This window comes from Falco punctatus, assembly GCF_963210335.1.
Source record: "Falco punctatus genome assembly, chromosome: 5".
Lineage (NCBI taxonomy): Eukaryota > Metazoa > Chordata > Aves > Falconiformes > Falconidae > Falco > Falco punctatus.
This window is the reverse complement of record NC_137584.1, coordinates 57,293,417-57,318,073: the sequence shown is the minus strand read 5'-3', so window position 1 is coordinate 57,318,073 and position 24,657 is coordinate 57,293,417. Positions and strand designations below refer to the sequence as shown.

At 39.2% G+C, this 24,657-nt stretch overlaps 1 protein-coding gene across 4 annotated transcripts in view; it reads right to left on the bottom strand.

The window, feature by feature from the left end:
- PTPRK (protein tyrosine phosphatase receptor type K) overlaps positions 1–24,657 on the bottom strand; it is a 414,786-nt gene that overhangs the window by 72,117 nt on the left and 318,012 nt on the right. For all 4 annotated transcript variants that reach the window (XM_080390374.1, XM_080390373.1, XM_080390376.1 and 1 more), the window contains exons 9-12: positions 14,046–14,155; positions 12,546–12,747; positions 9,517–9,622; positions 2,216–2,489 (exon numbers count right to left, since the gene is read on the bottom strand). In XM_080390374.1, coding sequence (XP_080246500.1) covers positions 2,216–2,489; positions 9,517–9,622; positions 12,546–12,747; positions 14,046–14,155 — 692 coding nt within the window. The remainder of the gene's footprint in view (positions 1–2,215; positions 2,490–9,516; positions 9,623–12,545; positions 12,748–14,045; positions 14,156–24,657) is intronic.

The following is a 24,657-nucleotide window of genomic DNA, read 5'->3' as shown; positions in this document are numbered from 1 at the left end:
ACGAGGGTCAGTCATAAATAGTTTTTCTGACCTTTTTGTACAATGTGCAGTCATTTTAAAGGCAAGCATATTGAAACAGCATAAGGTTGCATGAGAGGATGCAGCTGCTGTTGTATTAATTAGATCACTCTAAACAATATTAGAATGTAATTAGAAAATATAATAACGACAGTTTCATTTTTAAAATATGCTCCCTCTAGTCCTGCACCCACCAGCACACCATCCCCAAATACATCCCCTGGGATCTCTCTCCTCCTGAAGATTCCCGAGCAACCTGTAAAATATGTCGATGCTATTTTGTAAACACAGCTTGTAAAGAATGAGCAAAGCTGTGAGTTGAGGCTTCCCATAAGTGTTCCATGAGGACAATTTTTCAAATTAAATGAAAGCTTCACAAAGTTTATCGATATAATCTTACCTAATTAGCATTCCCCCCAGTTACCGGTTTTACTTCTCCACTTTCATATTCAAAATGTCTGTGAGGATCACAAAGTAACCCTCAACCCAACCCTACAGTGTATTTCAGAGCATACTTAACTTTCCCTTGACTATTTTGGTGATCCCACTAGTTTATAGTAAAACACCTGTTTAAATATTCTGCAGCTCAGAGGTTCTCTTACAACCACGAGATCTCTGTTCCAGCAGAATGCAGTGTAGTCCTCCCAAAACTTCCCCCAAAATCCCTCTAGGAACAGAAATTTGATCCAAAGTTTTAAATCATACCAGAAAAAAACACTGTAGGATTAAACTCTCTCACAAACTGAAATCAAGGTAAAGTAAAAAATAATGTGTTCTACCCTCAACTACTTATCTGTCAAAATGTAAAAGCTAAATTAAAGATGTATTTTTCTATTTAATATTTTTATTTTACTTTTCCCTCCCACTTATTTCTTTGGGTATGAAACAAATTTCCTTACAATTTAGTCTGCTGGAAGCCAACAAAAGCAAAAGGAATTATTTGTAGCAGGTGACGGAAATATGAATGAGTGCCTAGCAGTTACATTTATTTTGCTTTGTTTGCTTCATAGCAGTCTTTAGATAAGAACTAAAAAGAGGGAATGGGCCCTTCATCAGAAAAAGCATCCAGTTCTCAAGCAGCTCCAATGCAGTTTCATTAGCTCCTGCTTTGTCCCCATTCAGACTTGATGCATATGCAATTTTCAAAACCATAGGTAGAAGGTGAGATTTTCTTCAAAAGGCTCTAAGGCAAGGCTACCTGTTAGCTAGGATTTGTTTAGTCACTGCAGAGACCCAAATGTAAGGAAGGGTAAACAGCTTCTGCTCCTTTCTGATGGCTCTGGTTCATCTCAGCATCTATCAGACTGTCCTTTCTGGTTCCTTTCTGACCTGACTGAACATTTTGTATGGACACTCCTACAGACATAATCCTGCAATTTCCTTCCATTTTTTAAACTAGAAATCAAAATTTTAGATGTTTAAACATCTGAACCGTCTGTGTCTACCACGTTTTCCCTCCTCACTGAACATTACCCCATCCCTCATTTTTCATTTGGAAGAGGAAGATCCACTCAAGAGCAACAGCACAGGACTTGCAGAGCCACAGTTCTTCCCACCTGGAACCTTCCTCCCTGGTGCTTTTCCCTCTTCCATATGCATACAGAGCCAGCAGCAGTAGTCAGTGATGGAGTTAAAAATGAAACACCAAGGAGGTAATAAAGGTGACCGAGACCCATACTTCTACTACTGCACAGCAGTGGAGCAAGCCTGAGGTCCACCTTTACACAAGGGCTCTGGTAAACACAGCATGGGCCTGGGGTTACTTTTGCTCAAGCAAACTTTTGTTTTTTATTCAACGTTCAGTGTGAGAGTCTCAAAAAGTTTGTGATGTTTTATTAGCCTGCTGAGCAGCCCGCATTCTGTTTATCCTACGGTAATTTAATATTCTGAAGTGTACAAGTACTGAGAACTGGGGAAAGGACTGTGGATGTTATTTAGTGAGGAGGCAGAGTCACAGCACTGAAATTACTTTGCTCAGACAATTACTACGAGATGTATTGAACTCTCATCTAGTAGCAGTTACTATGATACAAGGGCGGTGTGAAATGTGAATGGCATACTGCCATGCTGTCACAGCATGGAAGGCATTACAGCCGTGCCATTGCCAACATCCACTACGTCCAACCCCGACAGTCCTAATTGTCACCATGGCCACGTCTTTGACTCCTTCCAGGAAAAAGGTGTGGTTGGCACCTACCTTCTCGACGCTGCTCATGGCCTGGAAATAGATGTTGTAGCCTTTCCGAGGAGCCAGTGGCGGGTTCCAGAAACCCTGGTATGTCCTGTTGTCACCCACAGTAAAGGGGGCTGGCTCCGGCAGGTTTCCTGGGGGCAGCTCAGCAGCAAAGTAATACGGCGACCCTCCGCTAAGAGCGGTCTGATAGGTGACAGGGATTTGGTAGCACTCCATGGCACCTGTTTCTCGCTTTGTTCGGTGTGGATGCAGCTCCTCAACAACAATCTGGTAAGCACTAGAGACAAATGAAAACCAGCATAACTTTGAAGTCACCTGCTAGGGTCAAATCTCTAGTCTCATAAAAATATGAACCCAATTGCAATTCTTAACAAGAAGACAAAGAAAAGAAAAAAAGGAAAACACAGCAAATGCATCGATGCAGTGAAGAAACAAAGGCTTGAAATACAGCAAAGCTATCTAATTCAGCCATTGGAAAGAAGCAGCACCCATTTTTTTCAGGAAAAACAAACAATACAAACCTATACACAATCTACCTATTATTATTTTTCCCCCCAGGCTTTTTTCTTTTGACAAAACACAGGAATGGATCTGACTTTAAACTACAATAAATTAAACTCTTGGCTAATCGGAAGCATCTGAAGTTAGCATTTTCCTTGAAATGGTATTAGAGAAAGCTGAGCTTCAAGGCCCAACGTAATGACTGCCTCCAGGCTGTGCTTGAAGCACCAATTTGCAGTTGTCATATCATTAGAGACAGAATGTGCTGACAGGCTTCTCCACCTCTTGACCTTGCTGTGGCTTCTATCTTGGCTCAGAGCTATGCAGATCTAAAGTACAAGTGACATGCTGTAATACAAGCACAGATGGACAGAAATCTGTCCATTCCACTAAAATAGACTGCCTCATTCCTCTACAGTTGTCAATGACAGAACATTACAAATTGCTGAAGCAGATGGCATTCGGCCTATTAAAACCCCATCCCAACCTCCCAATACCTCTCTTGAAATGGTCCATGGCTTGGTCACTTTTCAAAATCACCTGCTCAAAATAGAACAGGTAATTATAATTCTTCTTTCTCCTTTAGGGGAACTACCTAACTGCAGGATGTTACCAACTCATTATCAGCTTCCTCTGCTCTGCAGAAGTACAGAACTTACACACTGAGAGCAGGAGGCAACTCTTTGGTTTATAAGAAAAAGAGAGTTTTTTAAGTTTTAAGAACTGTATGTATGCATATGCATGTATACACACACATGTTTACATGTACACGATTTTTCATTTATATGCAGATACGTTTCATGACCTTATGAAAGGTTAGCAAAAAAATATGCCCATGCATATAAGCAAGACCTGAAGTTATTCAACTAGACTGGCAGAATTGCCTGTCTTGATTCCCTTTTAAAGCTTTCTGAACAGAAAAAGTAAAATTGAATGGAGCTCTTGAAAATCCATTGCATTGCTGCAGGGACTCCAAAAGGCAAAGACAAAGACAATCCTCCTTCTTTCAGAACTTATGGGGCAGCTTTAAAACATTTTCTCTGCAACTACTACCCAGAAAACACAGTAACTGTATTGGCAGAGATGAAGTATGATACTGGGGAAAAGAAGAAAGGAGAGATGAAAAGATACAAAATTGGTTTCACGTTTTTCTTGAGCTGAACAAAAAAGTTAGCATCCCCTTTTCCTAGCACCTAAATACTTGAGGAAAGCCTCTTCCCTTTCAAAGTGTCCAAGAGGAATATACAAAGTCACCTCATTTTTGAAACTCCAGGTAAAAAGAAGAATGTAAACAACAAAAATGATGAGTTAGTTCCAGGGATCTCTGTTTCTCGTAAACCATCTGTGAACTGAGCTAGGTTATAAATCACCTTCTGTGGCAAACTCTGTTTATTAATCATGTCCAGTTAACGTGACCTGCACCAACAAATCACTTCCACAAGACCCCTGTGCACCCAGAATTTTTCTTTATGCTTCACAATTAATGTACTAGCAAAAAACCCTAAAAGCATCGATATTTTACAAACTTGAAAGGATATAAAAATATTTAAAATAATTTTTGTTTATACTGTCCCAAGGGATGAAATTACTATGGGCACTCATTCCCCACCCGCGGCGTGGCCCTGGCCCCAGGCAGGGTTAATGCCACCACTCCTGAGCTGGGCAGCCAACCACAGAGACTGGGTCTCTGCTCCCTCCATCCTGCAGTCTTCTCTCACGAGCTGCCAAAGGACTGTGACCGACACAAGTTCTGCTCTCCAAAGTGCCAGGAAAGCAGGAAGCTTGTCATCCATGACACCCTGCCATCTAAGGAGAAGAAAGCCAGCAGGGAGAGCAGAAGGATAACGCAACGCCTGCAACCATCCTCTAGAACAGCCCGATTTGTCACCCAGCTCACAAGCTGAGTCCACCACAGTTATCAGATTAACTCCCCTGCACCCCATGTTATAGAAGAAGAGGTAAATGAGGTATCTATTTTTTAAGGCACGTATCTTTTTTAAGGGTCAAGTCTCTCTGAAGACAAAATCAACCAAAAATCAAAGGTGAATAGCATGAGAGTTAAATATTAGGAAAGTCTCTTCTCATAGTATTCTTTAAAAACACAGTAATTTTTGAATGTAATATAAAAGGTAAGGCAAAATTTTAAGCATATCACAATAAAATGTGACAGTTCTGAAAAATTTTCAAATACACTAATTTGCATAAAATGTGCTTTCAAAATTAATGCTTTTTGGGCCCCTACATCTGAAAAGCTACAAAATGTGGCAATAAGAAACAGATACACACATTGTAGCCATCTGCATTTATACAATTATTTTTAGCTAAAGAAAAAATAACAAATAACAGAAAATCTTTAGTCTCCAACGAGGTTCTATTTCTTATAGATATATATTTATTTATATATAATTTTTCACAGAGTATTTTTTAAAATAAAAGATGTGCCTCCTACCCACTTTGGAAAGGGGATCTGGCAGTATTTTTTGTGCAACGTTATAGGCTAACAAGACACGGAGGAATACAGTCATTTACCTCTGGGCCCTTTGTGATACCATCTGTTTAAACCCATTTACTGAATAACATAGAGGCTCCACAGCAGCACTGTTACTCTGTGTACACATAATAGCATTCGGAAAGGACACCCAGCTGTAAGATGTGAACAAAGCAGCAAAAGTTAAATTTGCAACTTGTTAAGCAGGATGTTCACTGGCTGCAAATGTGGTTTGGTATCAGGCCACAAGTGACAAATTAAAGACTATGTACTCTGCTTATCCTGCATTTTTACGTATTACCAATCCTAGTTTCAATTATCTTATGTTTTCTGCATGTTTTTTATGTAATGGTGGGAATTCAATTACTGAGAGAGCCTTCTTGTAACCAGAGCTGACGGAATTCCTGCAATAGCAATTTTTTTCCAGTCTTCGCATACAACAAAGTAGTAATAAAAGAGAGAAATAAATAGAGAGGAGTGAAAAACCTAGATGACAATATCCCTTCTCCCTGACAACTAAAATAAATTCTAAGCTATTCTGAAGTGTAATACAAATTTCAGAACCTGCTACGTAAGTCATCAGGATCATAAAGGCCAAACAGTTGTCTAAGACAGCCAGGTAAGCAGACAAAGTGTTGAAGATATAGCAGGTGAAGAGCTCCTCAGCTAATATTTTGCATGAAGAAATTACTTTTCAGGTCTGAAAATATTTTTTATGTTTTGTTTTGTTTTTTGTTTGGTTGGTTTTTACCTAAGAAACCATCACAGTACCTCCCTATTGACCAAGACAATCACAAACAGCCAAAGGAGGCACGTGCCAACAGATCTGCCTTTTCACCTCTCCCTAAAAATTCAGGCTCCCAGAGAGGTATGGCAGTCATGAACATGTTCATACTTCAGTGCTATTCTGACTAGGCTGCAATACCAGCTAGAGATTTCCTTCTATACATCTCGTGGAGACACAGAGTCCTCTGACAGGTGCCAGCCAGACTGACAGCCCAAGTCACAAACCCAGCTCTTGGAATTCTGACTGACAACGAAGTTTTAGCTGCTCCCTGCCATGTTTCACTTAATTATCCTTGTTGCAAACCAAAACCAACCTGATTTTGCATATGGCAGTATAAGAAAAACAATTTAGCAGTCAAATAAAATAAATTTTATCATTAAAAAGTTGTCTATGCTAATTCTGACATATGCTCTCTCTAATCCTCATCTGCAGTAGGATTTCGAAAACAAAAGATTGTTTTGCTGGTGCTCAGTTAGGATCCTTCAGAAAAACTACAGTAACAAATCACATCTCCCAGTGAATCACTAAAGCACCATTGATTCTACTGACTGGGATCTCAGCCATGAGGTTGATGGTGACACGGTATGCGCTTCACAGTGAGCCCGAGCCATCCAGCCCTGTCTTCCTCTGCATTTCTAGTTTGCAATTTGGTTTAAAACTCCAGGAGGCCATAAAGAATGCTAGAGATTACACAATAACACTTGACAGGGAAGATATGATTAGAATCATGTTTAAATTGTGATGACTATGGCATCCAGTGTCTTAAAGAAATGATTGACAGCCACATGTAGATTATACTTGAGTTAAGGAACATCTGTTTCCTGGGGGTGTGTGCTGATGGAGAGGCTGATCATAGTAAAATTCTGTTTGTAAAAGCAAAAGAGTATCAGACTAAGTTGTCTTCTTTGTTTGTGTTTTGTTTGTTTTTAAATCATGGCTCTACTGCTATTAATTAAAATTATTTTTTTGACCATCGACAGCTCCAGGTATTAGAGAACTGGGTGCAAACAAACTTTTTCAAAAAGACAATTGTATTCTTCAGTGTCAGGCTAAGGGACAGCATTTGAACATCTGTTCTACTCAATCACAGCTGCAGGCATGGTGATGCATTTTTTCCCACCTACATTGTAACATTCATTACGGCAGCAAGCCAGCTTGCAGCGGAAACACAACTGCAGCGTGGAAGGAGTGAAGCTTCACTAAAACACATCATAATGTTTAGCAGAATGCATTCAGTCAATTCAGAATTTCAGTGCGCTACATTTATCTCTCCTATTAAGAAGCTGCTGAAAAATACCTGACTGCAATACACATAACTTTGGGAAAGGGAACAGGACCCTGTCTTCTGCATTCCCCTGGAGAATGCTCCTCATTCCCATTAAAGAATAAAACACCTGGTTTGTTTTAAGAATAAAACCCAGCTTTCCGGTTATGGTGAAGGACTTATTTCCTTGGCCTCTAGATGTTAGAAATTTAATGAAATCTCTTAGGTTTTAGAAATCAATTAAAGTGGAGAGGGAAGGTGGGAGACAGGAAGACAGACATACACTTTTTTGAGAACATACTGAAACAATAGTTACTAATACTCTATCAAACTGTCCCTATCAAACTGTCTGTTAACATTTAGTACATACATCCTTTTTGCCACCTTCATAGGCCACAGTGGCAAGCTCACACCATAGAACTGAGGATTCTGTAAGGAAAACTGAGAGAATAAACGTGAGGGGTGCGGTGCAGATCTACTCCACAGCAAGTTACTCACTTGCCAGTAAAGTGTAGAGGAACAAGAGCTCCCTGAGCTAGCTACCAGTAATCCTCTAGCCACATCCCATCACACTACCAGTTCACGGAAGAGAACCCCAAGGAGAGAACCCCAGCATGTGAGACTGACCCCCGTCAGGGTCAGTGGCAGGACCCTGCTGCTGTCTACATGGATGTAGCTGCCCTGTGACAGCTGCTGTAAAGCAGATGTGCACCACTGTCAGCAGATCCCAGTGGTGTCTGGCAGGCGTGCTCTGGGCCAGCCTACGCGTCAGCCCCCTTGGGGGACCGAGCACAAACTGAAAGGATTTGGCATGGATTAGATGAGAGATGGGTATCACATTTCTACAACATGGAGCTTTGAGCATGGCCAGCAGCAGGATGCCTGGAAGGCTTTAAAAGCACCTGCAAAGGTGTATAGTGAGGTTAAGCACCTGAATAACTTGGGAGCATTTTCAGATCACAGGTCTGGCTTCTACTGTATTAATTCAACAACCCCCCTATTTTAGGAATCCATGTCTTGTATACTAAATGTAGTCCTGCACATTTTACCACTCTTCACACCCCCAAAAATCCAAAATTTTCTCCAGGGCCATCATTCAGAAACTAATGATATATGGGGGTACAATTTTATTTGTGAATATAAACCATTAATATCTCCTATAAAGGGGACGAATCTGGATTCTATGATGGAAGATAAATAAATAATTAGATCATATCAATCATAAGGGTAACTATGTGATAAGCATGTATAAATGCTTATAGGTACGTGACTCATCCCCACAACATCCATGTCAAACATACATTCCTCTTAATGGAAACAGACTTAAATAATAGTTATTTTTTCCTCTACTTTTTGGGCTCAGGTATATTACTTGACATCAGCTGAGCCACTGTAACTGACCTAATGTAGCACAGAATGAAATGCATTAGCCCGTATTTCTCTAAAATATCACAAGGCTAAGTGCATGAAAAGGTTCTGATGCTCAGCTGCTAATTAACCACCAACTAGTCAACCCTGTCCCTGAATATTGCTGATGCAGCCACATCATTAAAACACAAATGGAAGGAAATAATATCACAGAATTTTTGCACTAACAAGTGAAGAGCAGGATGTGGACTAATCTTTGCAAACAGAATTAAATTATCTCTCGATGGAGAGCAAAAAGGGAAAGACCCCTTGAAGTTAACATAAATGAAACATTTTAATATGATTATGGGACATGCCAAATAAAATTTAATAGCTTGCTACATGATTTCTAGGAAGAAGCACTCTGAGAGGAAAAAGGTCAAATAGTTTGTATTCATCACTATTATTCTCCCATTTCCTCTGAGCTTCCAATTTTCCAATCATACATATATGCTATAGAATAGCTGATCTGAAGCACTGGAGAGGAAGAGTTATTTTCAAATCCACTTTCTGACAAACACCTCTCAAACTCTTATTTCAAAGACACTATGAGAAAGTAAAATGAAATCATAACGGACAGGAGGTGGTCCTTGGGACCCTAAATCAAACAGGACAGACAGCTGGATGATTCAGGTCATGACTACCATTAAAAAACCACAAAACAAAACCACAATAAAATAAACCAAAGATTATTTTCCTTTTAATTACAGCTAAGAGAAACAGTAGCAATGTCAAATGAATATCGCTTGCAAATTAACAGCTCTATGAGCTGCGAGATGGCATATAATCAACTCTAAAACATCTTCTTGATTTTTTGTTAATTTTGGTTTTCGGGTTTTTGTTGTTTTGTTTTTTACCTGATAGGTGCACCTTTGGCCTGTGCCGGTCTCAAGAGTACAGTTATTGTAGTAGCAGTTTCATTGAGAGATGCATCAACTCCTTCGTAGTCCGGTAAAGTGGGAGCTGATTAATGTTTAGTGGGAAGGAAAAGAATGAGAAACAAATCAGTGAAAACATTCTGAATATTCATGAGATTGTGGCTGCTTGCAGTATAGTACAAACCCACAATCTTCATCAGCTACATGAGTCTGTCTTAATGATTTTCCAGTCAGGCACAATCTTTTACCAGAGCATCAATGGAACTTCAATAGAAATTGGTAACTCCACCCCTAACTGCTCCCCCTCAAATCATGATACCTATCAAGTTAAACAGGTTTATTCAAGAAGGACAGAAATAGAGGGAGGAGGTGACTGCCAAGAAACCCTAAGACTACAAAAACCCATTTTGGCTTTGCTTTTTTGACCTTACAACTATATTCACCATCTTGAAGACCCAACCTCCACTACCTCTATTCTTCCTCCTCTAACAATTTAAGAACCTTCCACATTTCCTTTTAAACATAATGAGAGACCTCGCCAATACTAATGAGAGTGCAGGAAAATTGGGTTTGGATAGACATACATCTGTGGGCTAGAACTGGATGGGAGAGTCTATTCCCATGTCCATTCCTCCTTCCATTTCTAAAAATGGATGGCCAAGCTGCTCATTAATCAGTTTCTGCATAACAGTAGTTTTCAGCCCAGGGTATTAAGAAAATACAAAATCTAAGTCAAAACTATATGAAGTTCAGGAACTGATTCACTACTGGACTGGCTGTCAGGCCTTCATGGCAGCAATGTTTGTTGTGGGTTGGATGCCTGGTGGTGGCGATTGCTTCAACCACTCCACTTCACTCTGCTGCCACAAACCTGTCACAGTCCTCACTGGCAATACTGTTGCTGACTTCAACTCTAGTGCAAGGAAAGAAAAAGGATTTTCTGTGATTCAGAAAATAATAATTCCTGTTAATTACTAATCTTTAAGCTTGAAAACTATCTGTGTGGGATTTTTTTATATGTGGCTGTACCTTTATAAAATCATTAATGACGCCTGTATATTTCAAAATGAACTTTCACAATAAAGATGCTTCCTAGCAGGATGTCAATCATTTAAGTGGCAATAATTTTACAAGAATATATCAATAGAAGGACACTGTGTAAGATTCATCCCAGATCCTAGATGAATGCAAAAATTGCTCTTATTTCTGGAAATATTATTTTATAGAAATAATGTTAATTTATAAATTACTGTTTACACCATATTCCACAGGATTACAGCAACCACTTGTAAGCTTGGTTAAAAGGAATAATTTCACTCCATTAAAATAAAGCTAGCATTTCCTGAAACATAGGCATTGCTTCGTAAAAAGTATCAGTTATGCTGAGCAAAACTAGACAACAAGTCAGCATAAAGCAAGATGAAAAAAACCCACAAAACACCAGGTGGAATTTCAGACACAAGAGGTGTCACAGCCTGCCTTTAAGCTGTCCTAGTATTAACTGTGTTTTGCCAACTAAGAAACCCATACTGTGTATAGAAAGTGTGGTAGACTGGATTCTGGGTGAAATTCCCAAAATTTCTGGGTGGAAAAAGAGGACATAGCTAAAGAAGCTTGAACACACTGTAGTCCTAAATAATCCAGACACGCTGAGGTACTTATTTCTCAAAATATTGAAATGTCCGGGGGGTAGACATACTAGCAAGATATGACATAGTTACACCTTTTTTTTCCTCCTGCAAAGAAGTTAGAAGACAAGAATGCAAGTACTACATCACCTTTATCCCTGAAAATTTATGAACTGGAATTTCTGGTGAAAGGACCTTAAATCAACCTGAGTAAAATATTAGACTTAAAAACAACCTCATATTTAGGCAAACAGAATGGGACATGTCGGTTGGGGGTTTTTGGTGGTTTGGTTGGTTTTTTTTGAAGGGGCTGGGGCATGAGCAGTGCTAGTGCTTATGTGCTGGAATGGAATTCAACCAATTGTTCCAGTTAACTATGACTACAGCGTTTCATTTGCTACATAATTCAAGGAGTTTTGCCTTGAATTCATGCATATTTTGATTTATGTGCACATTTTTGAGAATGGGGTGAGGAGAATGTGTGAGTAGGTCTCCATAGAAATGGTAGGTGCATTCCAAATATACTTTTAACTTCCCTTTACAGGACAATTTAAGTTTCATTATGGCAGATAATAAGGAAAATAGCTTGCTTTGTGCTTTTTAAATTTCTAAATGACTGATTTCTTTGATCTCCGCCAAGCTCTGAAGTCGCCATGTCATAAAATCAGCAGCCTCTCTAGATATAGCATCAACTTATCTTCTGCTATCAACTGTATAAGCTACTATCTTATCTTTCAACAATAATACTGAAATTTAAGAAAATAAAAATACTAAAGCATTCCATTTGATGTTACTTTCTTCTAGAGTTTGCAGTGCATTTTTAAGACAAATACTGTCAATCTTGGTGCATTGCAGTAAGTGAAGAAAGGCACAAGAAAGCAGACCTATATGAATCTGGCAAAAGAAATTCACACTTGCTTTCAACCACTCCAATTCTGTTATAGCTGTGTGCTGCTAAGTGATGTCACCTTGAGTAAGTCAGTTAATTTTCTGCATCTGCCTTTACTAATCTGCAAAACAAATACAGTATTTAGTGACCTATAGAGTGCTGTAAGGCTTAATTAGTTAAGGTTTATACAGCACTTCAAAACCTTTTGATGAAAGTACAAGATTACACAAAACCAAACAGTTAACAACTACAGGTATGCAATTTCCACGTCATGCAAGGATTTACCCCTGAGTTTATGCTACTGTTTGGCAAATACACTCAAAAGCATTTTCAGTAATAGTTTCACAACATGATAGGATTTTTTTTTTTTTTTGGGGGGGTGGGGGGTGTTGTCTTTCCCATTTCATGATTTTTCAAGTTTTAAAAAAAAAAAATTGAAAAAACATTCCTGCCCTTTTAATGTTTTGCAGTTTTTGTTTTGTTGGCTTTACCTGAGATGTTGGTTGTTACATTGATTGTGGTTGCTGGTCCAAACCCTTTAACAGTGCTTGCACGTATAAAGAACTGGTAAGTAGTACCAGGATGCAAGTGTGAGAAGACGTGGTGCGTGCTGTTCCACAGCTTCGACACGGTTTGTGGAGGTCCTGCGACTGGAACTGCAGGATCAAACGACCGTATACTGCTATAGCTGACCTGTGAAAACAATTATTTTTGTAACAATTGTTACAGGTTTTGGCACTAGGGTTTTAGATTAGCTTGACTGGAAAGGAAACAAAAGACACATGCTCATCTAGCTACCCAGTTATCTTGGTGATACCATAAGGACTTGATGTGTATTATGGTATATATATATTATTATATATAATATATATATTATTAAAAGGCTATTCAGGTGCTCTTCACCTCTCTTTCTTTGTGATTTTTAGTTCACATATGGAAAACGTCACTATTCAATTTAAAGGTAGGGCTCCCCCACCATCCTCCCCATCTCCACCAAAACAATTTATTTTTAATTTTCTGTAATACATTACCCTCTCCTCTTCTAAAGATCATATTCAAATGCTGTCCAAACTGAATTAATATATTTAAAGCCAGCAACGATAACTTAATGTACTGAGTTTGACTGGGATGGAGTTAATTTTCTTCATAGCAGCTTGTATAGTGCTGTGTTTTATTAGATTTGTGATTAAAACACAAAAGCTCACACATTTGCCCTTTCGATTCTCCCCCCATCCCACTGCAGGGGAGTGAGCAAGTCGCTGGGTGGGGCTCAGCTGCCCACCAGGGTTAACCCACACTATTTAAAGAACTTTTTTAGTGTTAACTAGATAAAAAATACTGGTTTCAGGGGTTTGCTTAGTTGGTTTGTCTTTGTCCTATAATTCACTATAGCACACAAAATTATACCCTCTGTTCCTTTAAAAAAGGAGTGCTGGAGAGGATGGCATTTGTTCCTAAATCAGCCTTTGTTTCCTGCCAACCTCCTGGGGAGGTCCCCAGAAAGCTCTTATATTAAATACATTTTAAACAGAATATGTATGGAGGTTTCCTTGAAGGGTGATATTTAAAGATCTGACAAAGCTAAAAAACACTGCTCCAAATTTAAATAACCGCCTTACTTTTCATGTAACCTCTACTTCCAACAAGGAAGATTTCATAGATCATGGCTGTCATGGCCTTGGAAGGGTGTATAGTAATGATGCAAGATTTTTAAAACTAGCACCTCCCATGTGGACTGCAGTGTTGTTATGCTCCTGCGGTATTGTTATACTCGCATGCCAAAGCCACTTGACAGGGCCAACCAGCCAACAACATACACATCACAATTATGATTTTTGATATCTAATCAATACACAAAACCTCGTGTGCTGTAAATGAAAGCAGCATATAATTGAATAGCTGCCTACAGAGGCTAAATATTCACCATCAACCACACCGCTTGCCATACTTCCCTTGCCCTACCCTATGCTTGTTACCTGCTTAATAATTACCTCATACTGAGTGATGATGCCATTTGGATCCACAGGTTCCTTCCAGTTGAGGAAGATCTTATCTTCAAAAGGAGTGCCTTTCACTGACTTGGCAGGTATAGGGCCTGGCACTACAAACAAAATAAAACTTTTAAAAATATGAAATTCAAGAGACAGAAAAATTAAAGAAATGACAGAACAACCCATTAAAACCAAAAGGGAGCACCGGTCTACTTTTATTAATATTCATTTCCATGCAAAAGGCAGTGGTACAGAGTATGAAAAAGCACTTCAAAGTGTATTTTGTCATTCACAGTGCAAAGAGAGCATGAAGTTGAAACGTTACCCTCACATACGGTTTTCAAAACTTCATGCGAAGTCAAATTGTCTCATAATATAGCCAGGGGAAACAGTTCAAGCTAGACTCTGACTTCAGGGAACATCTCTGAACTCTGTAATAAGCCTATCTTAGGACAAGGACTACATGGTTTTAAAATCCTTTTAAAACGAAAAATCAAAGGCAAGGAAGAGCCTCTGTTATACAGCATCTTCCAAACGAGATACATGCTTACAAAATAGTTTTCAGTCACCCCTTCTCGTGATTTGTTGTTTCAAAATAAATCCTCATTTAAAAAGGGGGCTGGGCACAGAGCGAACACACCAGCTCAGCTGCCACTTCTTTCCGCCACTGACGTCTTGTTGCTGCAGAGGGATCAAAACTGCTCACTTCAAATCTTTCCAATAAGAGACATTTTCAGACTTTGAACTGAACCACACTGAGATGAACCTACTTTCTTATTTGAAATGGAACCAATATCCCTGGTGTAATAACAAGTCTGAAGCGCCACCTCAGGCCTCTTTACCTGAACGATTCACAGTACCTGGTAATCCCATCAACAGCAGGCAGGAGCGCTTAGTTATCTCCCATTTCAGCTTACAAGATATTTTTGCCTACATATACAGTTCCTTTTTAATCACAGCAGTTCACCTAGATGTGAACACGTACATGCTGAAAGAAGAGGATGAGGATAAGAGAGTGCCTGAAGAAACCCTAAACCCAAAGAAATACCCTCCTCCTTCAAAAAGCCAAAGTTGCCTAAATCTGCAGTCTCTCAAGCTGAAATGTTACTTCTACTTAATGTATTGACATTTATTTCTCTCCCTTCTTAATCAGCCCGTTTTCTTCAATGCAACTTTCTGTGAATCTCATGCATGACATTTCTTGGGTATTCATTACCAAAGCAGACTAAAGTTTTACAAAAAGTAAAAACAAATTAAAATCTGCTGGATCAAAGGAAGTGCCAGGCACTGTGCTAGCAGCACCAAGAAGTGAGTGGTTTGTCCCAACAGTGGGATATATTTCCATCTACATGGAAGCTATAAATGACGGTCTGACCCTTGGTACAAACAACATAATTTGGCACAATAAATTCATGGAGTCAAAAAAGCAAGTAAACAGACAGAGTTTCACAGAAACTGCTCATCCACCCTCAGGGGTCAGTATGGGAACTGGTGCTGTTTAACATCTTTGTCGGTGACACAGACAGTGCGATTGAGTGCACCCTCAGCAAGTTTGCCAACAACACCAAGCTGCGTGGTGTGGTCAACACTGGAGGGAAGGGATGCCACCAAGAGGGACCTTGACAGGCTTGAGAGGTGGGCCCACGTGAATCTCCTGAAGTTCAACAAAGCCAAGTGTAACGTCCTGCATGCGGGTCAGGGCAATCCCAAGCACAAATACAGGATGGGCAGAGAATGTACTGAGAGCAGCCTGAGGAGAAGGACTTGGGGGTGTTGGTGGACGAGAAGCTCAACATGACCCAGCAACGTGTGCTTGCAAGCCCATAAAGCCAACTGTACCCTGGGCTGCATCACAAGAAGCGTGACCAGCAGGCTGAGGGAGGTGATTTTTGCCCTGTACTCCACTCTCATGAGATCCCACCCGGAGTACTATATCCAGGTATGGGGGGCTCAACACAAGAATGACATGGACCTGTTGGAGTGAGTCTAGAGGAGGACCATAAAGATGACCATTGGGCTGGAGCACCTTTCCTATGAAGAGAGAGTTGGCGTTGTTCAGCCTGGAGAAGAGAAGGCTCCAGGGAGACCTTATAGCAGCCTTCTAGTACCTAAAGGGGACATAAAGAAGCAGCAGAGGAACTTTTTACAAGGGCATGTAGTGATAGGACAAGGGGGAATGGTTTTAAACTGAAAGAGGGTAGATTTAGATTAGATATTAGGAAGAAATTCTTTCCTGTGAGGGCAGTGAGGCACTGGCATAGGCTGCCCAGAGCATCTGTGGATGCCCCATCCCTGGCAGTGTTCCAGGCCAGGCTGGATGGGGCTTTGAGCAACCTGCTCTAGTGGAAGGTGTCCCTGCCCGTGGCAGGTGGGTTGGAACTAAATGATCTTTAAGGTCCCTTCCAATGCCAACCATTCTATGATCTGTCAAACATAGACTTAGGAGAAGTTAACTAAAATCACAGACTGTTGCTTTGCTAAAGTGTCCCAGAGTGGGCAACGGATTAAGGCTGACAAATCATGACAGCCCGTGTGATGTTCAAGGCACTGAGAGACTTGCCGTAGGTAACACTTTGTTTTTCATGGGAATGCTCTGCTGTTTTTCTTCTTTGCATCTCAAATGAGGTATGAATATACCCCTATGCATACATTTTCCCTGTAAAACACATACATCTTTGTGTGTATGCAAGTGAATGTACATGTGTTTGCAGAGAACAGAGGAATGCACCAAGGCAGGTACACAGAATATGACACCTGACATTAAAGCATATTAAAACATGCAAGGTAAGAAGAAAACAGACACAATTACTCAAAAACCTGTGAAATACTTTTTATGTGGTGCTTTTAAAAAACGTGTTTCATATTCAATTGCAGCTGGGTGCAGGGCTCTACTTTTGAGGGTTGCATAAAACCTCCTACATTTTCTGTTAAAATACCCAAGTGGGAGAAGCCTCTAGGCTCATCACATTGCATGACTGTGTTTTCTTCTGCAATATAAAATTTGTTGCTTGTGGCAGCAGCAGCTGTGTTAAACTGACTAAACTACATGATCCCAGTTAGTTTCATGCTTCTCTTCCCACTGGCATGGGAAGGGCACAAGAGCAGAAGCTCGCAAAGCTATGAGGGGCTTGCTGGGAATCCCAGTAAAAATAAGGTCAGAAAGTAAAGGAGAGCATCTATAAAAAGACAACAGTAATTCCCACAAATCTCACCCACTCCCAGAAATTCACCAAAAATGAAGCCTGGGCTCAGCTTAAAGTATTTGAGAGCTGAACTGGAATAACAACAAAGAAACAAATAAAAGTTCAAATGCCTAGAAAAAGGAAAATAAATTAATTGTAGTTTGAAGGATATGTTTTGAAATTATTTTTTCCCATTTGACAGTTCAACCGCAGTAAAAATGTCTTCTAATTCCATAGTTTTAGCAACAGGGCAAAGGGAAACAAGGAAAGAGAAAAGCAGGAGCAAAGGAATTAAAGAACAGATTATCTGTGAGCAGGCCCACGGATTCATCAGTCAAGTTATTCAAAATAATGCCTAAACATCCTCATTTCTGTTTTTATGTCTTTTTTCCAGGTCACTATTAGTTACAAACAGAAACTTTAAAAGAGATGAAATTAGTAAAAAAAAAAAAAAACCAAACAAAACCCCAACGACAAAAGAACAAACAGCAAACTAAACTGTTGATAACACTACTTTGAAGACTCAAACTGCATCTCTCCATGTAGACAGCCGTTGCTGTCTATTCCCTACAACTCCCAGCAGGACTCTAAGGACTTAAGAAATACCTTAAATGTCCTCTTTCCAAAGCAGTGTTCAGAGTCTTCCCTTTTACACAATATTTAGCAAGGACACAGGTGGAAAACAGCCAGGTAAGCATCATCCTTGTGTTCAATAATGGCTTTTGGAAACCTCATGAACAGCCCCAAAGGCTTTCTTCAGGGTTATGTGCACATCTCCAGAAGCTTCATTGCTCACCACAGTGACTCTCTGCTGTCTTCTCAACTCCCATTGTTCCTATGTGAGCTCTCAGTCTCCCCACTGGATTGATGGACAGTCTACACTCAATCAAAACACTCAAGACTATTACAAGCGTATATCAAGGTAAAATATGTTATTTAAGATTCTCTATCAATGGCCAAGTATTTGAATAATTCAAAAAGCGTAAGTAGCTGCTAGAGGGGTTGGACTCAGACCTTTTGGCCTCTGCATCCTCTCCTTAGAAAGATTCTGGTCCCACTGATTTTCCTTCCATCTGCTGGCCTTGTGAAGTGTGACCCCACCATCCCTCAGTGATGATAACAGTAAACAGTCTTTCTTACACATGCACTATTCTACGCTAAAGTTCCAACAAGTCAAGATTTACACTTATCTGCAGAAGTGAAATCATTTAGGTGGGTTTTACTGTATGGGTTTCAGAAGAGATTTTGAACTTCAAGGGGGAAAAAAAAGAAATTTTCCTATAAAAAAGTATACAAACATAAACCACACAAGTATTTAAAAGTAACATAAAACAAATTTGAAGGGAATTTCAGCAAGGTTTTAGTGTGGAAACATCACAAACTCTTCTTTCATGATTTACACGCATCTTCAGAGCCCTTTTAATGAAGCTATATATTCATATAGTGAATAGCTGATAACCTTTTCTTCCACATACGTGTGGAATAGTGGACTTCTATAAATGCTGTGCCTAACAAAAGTACAAACCGTCAATCTGACATCAGACCAATTCATTTTAGAGCAATATTTGCATTAAATTATACCACAGTCACAAATAAATTGTTATTCACAAATAGTGTCACTTAAACCTTGTTCTGCGCTAACTTAATGGGAATTTTATATTACAATACATTACTACTGGAAGAACAATGTATTAACTGACACCAACCACTATAAAAATGAATTTATATTGCTTCAGTTTTCCTGCTACAAAATAATGAAAGTGCATGTAAACAGAGTATTTTTTTTTTATTATGTGAAAGCCGTGCACAGTATCCTTATCCTATATAGGTAAAGGCTATGTGCAGATATAGGCAGTTCTACTGGGAAGAATTCCTTTGTGGTACTCAAAAAGTAAAATGTATCAGCAGCAAACTTACAGCCTTTGTCCAAAGGCAGATGCTCATTTTCAGGAGATGGTGACAGTCAATCTCTTCTACTGTTTAAACGTTACAATCAATTAAAATGGCCCACCTTGCCATTGGCTTTTCCTGAGGGATCTACCTTTTTCACTTTATGCTTTGTTACAACCCAAGACTAAGGCTTAAATAGAAGGAAATTTCATATAATAAAAAGGAAAGAAAATATCAGAAGTGCTATTACTAGTCTTTACCGTAAAGGGTATTTATACCAAAGGTGGTGACAAAACCAATTTCTTTGGCAATTGCTCAAGTTGGACCATTTGCAGCCAGGAACAAAATGTTATTGAGTGGTACTGTGAAGAAAACCGATTGCATGCTAACAGTCTCTTTTGACACAGGTGTTCCCCAGGGTGGGTGCTGCGGGAGGTGGCAGGGCTGCTGCCAGGCTGGGTCCTGCGCCCCAGGCAAAAGCCCTGCACAGGTCTGCGTGTCCCCCTGGCCACTGCTGCACTGCACAGGCGCTGACCTGCTCGTGCCTGTGAAGGTCCCCGTACCTTCCAGCCTGTATAAAATTACTAACATAACAAACAAATGCGTACAATCAAGCTATTAAGCAAGCTGACAGAGGCTAATAAGTCTCAGCAGCGGCAGCAATCACTGTAGATATTGGTGCAAATATAAAGTGGGGTTAAATCCACGAGTTCTGGATTTGCTGAATTTGGGGGCTCAGGTGTCTAACACTGGTATTTTGTTTAAAGCCTTTTTTACACCAAATGCTGACTTTAGTACTCCTCATTTGTGGGATTTCAAAATGTTTCTCCATGTCAGGATGAAATAACCTCACGTACTCACATACATTTACACCGTTCTAAAAATATGCAAATCAATATTCTAAGAGTTTTCCGTTACTGCATGTCTTGGGAATAGTGGAAACTCATGGGGGCCCACATGTAAAACCTCATTCCACGGCAAACTGCTGAAATAGCCACTAATTCTGGGCTATTTGCAGGGATCATTATGTCCAAACACACCGTTTCAACAAAGAATGTCATATGCAATATCACTTTTCAGCTCTAAAGCTTCTAATATAGAGACTGAAAGGGAATCAAAGTAGGAAGTTGTTTCAGCCAGGGTGAATAATTCTGCATTTCAGGGTCAATTTTTCCTGCTTATCTTGCTGCATGAACTTTTCTCCCTATTAACATAAAATCTATCTTGTATTTCTAATCTCTGCAATACCTTAAAACATCTTACTTCATTTGCCATTTGTTCAGTGTAAGCTTAAAATAAATCTCTGCTAATAATTTCAATTTTTTTCTTACTTTCTCACAAACTAACTTTTCTGATGTCTTTAACAAAAAGTGCTCACATGCCTTTCTGCAACCACTTTTTCTCTCACTCAATGATATGCTGATAGCAAATCTTACCTAGCATCTAAAAAAAAGAATTGGGATTATTTTCACAAGCTGAATGACAAATAGGTTTTCCAAGGCTCCTTTTATCAATGACAGTAGGTCAGCTATAATAATTTTCAGTTCACTGCCACTAAAGACATAAAAATTCCTCCCTTATTTGACTATATTAACACTAAATTTTGCTGCTGCTCATGACACATAGGTCACTAGTCTCACATTCTAGAGTAAGGACTGAGGTCAACCTCTTTAGCAGCAGCATTTATGGGCAACTTCACATTGAAACTTTTATCTTAATCATGGGTTTCTCTTTATTAACTGTAACCATTTTCCTGACAGGATTAGTACACCTGGTTCACTTGACATCTACGCATGTGTCACTCAGCTACAGCAGTTACATATTTTTTGAGACAGTTTGACATTTCAGGCAATCTTTGCAGCCCTCCTTTGCTGCATTGGACATAGTGCCTGCTCATCTTGCTGCATGCTCCCAGGTGGGCTATTTTTGTTACTTTAAAAATGCTACTAGAAGAGTTTTATGTGTATGATTTTCAGAGCTCCTTGAAGCATTGTTTGTTTCCTTTGATGAAGCATATTTTCTACCTTTTCTTCCACCTCCCAGTACTCTCCTAGAGTGCCAGAACAACTTGAAAAAGCACAAAGGAAAAAATGGTTCTCATTGCAAATAACAAGGGAGGGGTGTGTATGTGTAAAGGCAACTAACAGAACATACTACTATCCATCACAGAAAAACACTAAATGTCAATTATTTCCATAAAATCCTCTCTTGTGAAGTTGGTGGAAGATATTTCCTCTTCACACATTTAGTCAGTACACAAAGTATTTAACTTTTGATTTTTTATATTTTTTTTTTTGGTGCTCTAATAACTTTTCCCCTTCCTCGGCTGTTCTGCAGAGTGGTAAGCCTAAGCCTGCTGAAGTTTTCCCAGGAGCATAAGTAATGATGGTTGGACAGTTGGTGCCTCAACCCTGTCTTGTAGCTCTAGATATCTCTACACGGAGCTGAATGAGCCACTCTCTGAAGATCAAGGGATCTCATTTGTGTCCAGTGAGCATGTCCTTTGGCTCAGACCAAAGCTTTGGTATACTTTTAGCCCCAAAATGGGTACTTATCCTATTCCAAGTAATCTCTTTAATTATTTGTTTGCCTGCAGTTAGCTGACACACTCACTTACTAGTTACAAAACCACTGAACACTTTGAGCTTCGTGATTTGCTTTCTCTGGGCACTCAGAAGAGCTTTCTTCCAAACCTTAATAACAGTGTGGTCTCTCCCCAAAGTGCATAATGGAGTTTCATCTATAAAACACAAAGTCCCTTGTTTTCATCTTCTTTTTGCTCACCTTGTTTAAGAGTATATTGCTCAAGGGCTTTATTTTTATGTGGAATACAGCTTTATCCAAATTATTAATTCCATCTACCCAAGTTAAATAGAAATACTTAAACCACCAAGTATTCAGATCTAGCTCTGGTCAAAAAAGAGGCTATTTTCCGACTGTTTAATATTCCTGGGCTTTGCTTTCTTGCAGGTACTGAATTACAAGCTATTAAAACCTTCATTTGTTAGTTATGGCTCCAAAGGACTGAAGCATAGCTTCTTGAATCTTACCCCGTTCCTCTACTAATTGTTTCTTCAGTTAATTCTGCTCCTGGTACCATACATGGCTCAGTTAGCTCTTTGGCAGGTCTGGCCATTTCTGGAAGACCCCAATCCATTTGCGCAGCCTTACGTAAGTGTGAGCCTTTGTGAAAGGCAACCAGAAGTCCTCACCGTCTCAAACTAGAGCCTCACAGAAGTCTGAGTTCCTCTGCATTTAGGGAAACCCAGAAGTTCAAAAATGTGTAAAGCTCCTGGCAGAAGGTTGGAGGTCAGACTATAGAAGTAGAGCGGTGAAGAGAAAGATTAAAACAAAACAGCAACAAAAGGGAAGAAAGGGACAGAGTGCTGGAAGCATGGGGAAGATGGATAAAGTGAGGAAGATGAGGGCACAATTGCAGAGAGGAAGAGAAACAAAAAAATGTGGGGTAGACACCTCTAACTCCAACAGTCTATGAAGTTTTTACTTGATTAGCGGATCCTTGTAAGAAAGGATGGTATTGGAAAGAATACTGCACTACAGAAAAGCTATCAAAAAGTCAGTATCTGCTGTCATCTGGAGTTTTCAAAGTTTCTACTTATGAAAAGTGCAGTTTCCGTTAACCATGTGAATAGTGGCTATTTCTAATTAATGTTGTTTTCAAAAATGTAGGAAAATACTGCAATCTGTCTATTTTCCATCTCCTAAATGAATCACTGATAACACTCCCACAACACAATATGCTTATTCCACAAAACCTGCAAAAATCATGAAGATAATGAGGCTACATCTGACCACACGTGCAATGCGGAGCACAGGATCACGTATCTTAGTGCAGCTCTCATCCTGAGTTCCTGCTTTAGGTTGCGAACCATGTACACTAAAACAGTTTCATCAGATACTTGGTCACTCGGACATGAGACTAAACTAGCATCATACACATAAGCAGTCAACTACAGAATGCAGTTTACTACTGCTATGACAGCTCAAGGAAAGCCATAGGTGTGAATGCACCTTGGTCCTCCAAGATGGCTGAAAGCCCTCAGTATTGCACATTGCCTGCATGCCCTGTATTTTGGAATACATGACAAAACGGACCTAAGCTTTAAAGTAAATCAGTAGCGTATAATTAAAAACCCATCAGTATCACTGAATGGATCTCACAAGAGGCTATTTTCAGGGCACAAGCACTGCTACCAGTAATGTGTCTAAATATAGGTACTTTTAAAAAAGTATTAATGCCTCCTTAAAAACAACATCTGCTTGAAATAGTTTGCTTAGCAACTCTTGTTCACTGGATGAGGCTTCTTCTACACTATTGTACCTCTGACACTAAAGCTGAGTCTAAACAAGTTCACTGAGAGTACACTGGTGTGCCAGCCTGAGACCAAAACCTATGTTGTGTGCATCATTTTCCAAGAATAATCCTCAACAAAACCAGAAGACAAAATTTATCCACTTGACTTGGCTCCTGACAAGCACTGCTATAGTGACCAGACACCATCCCTGCATCCCCACATCTAACTAGATAACAGCTATCAGAAACCATAACATTTCTTGAAAACTCAGTTAAAAAGGAAAAGAAATGCATTCTCCACGTACATAACAATATTACTAATATTTTTTTAACCTCAGGGAAAAAAAAGCAATCACAAATATTTCTAATATAAACACAGATACAGAAATAATTAATCATGGATTATATTAATATTTTTTTTAAAAAGTAATGCTAAAATTTGAAGTGCATGAAATATTGTAATTCTGTATTTGTTAATAAATCTTCACACGATGCATCTATGTTTCTATAGTTTCCTACAGCTCCTTGTATTCTAACTATTTAATAAACTGTTCTCCTTTATTGCAACAGTAAGCATATTCCTTTTCTACTTCTTGTACAATTGAAAATACATGAAAAAAAAAACCTGCCACTAGATTCTGATCTTCACTGCTATCCATTGATAAAGCTATACTCCCCATTCCTTTATTTCACAGGTAAACAAACCATTTTACCTTTTTCTGTATCTACAGTCTTACATTAATCCAAGTAGTATTCTTTTTATTTTTGGTTACCTATGGCTGTATCTATTTTCACTTTGTTGTTGTCAATATTTTCATGAAATCTAAATATAAGGAAAGGAGACTAAAATGTCTCTTTACTACCACATTTTAAATACTATTAGGGAAAAATACCTATTTTAATCTCTTTCATACCAAGATTCATAACCTAACCACTGAATGTCACCTTAACACATCTACATCTATTATTTATTTCTTCCCAAGTTAAGTTCAACTGTCTTGTCAATGAAACTTCATCAAAAGCATTTTAAAGAAGGATCATAGAATATCGTGAGTTGGAAAGGACCCATAAGGATGATCAAGTCCAATGCCCAACTTGTCAAAATAATTCTTCAGTCTGACGGGTGGCTTTCACATAATTAACAGATACTATCTACTATAACTTGCAACATAAGTTATTGGGCAAATGTACTTGCCAAAGAGGTTTTAAACCTTGAATAGAGTCT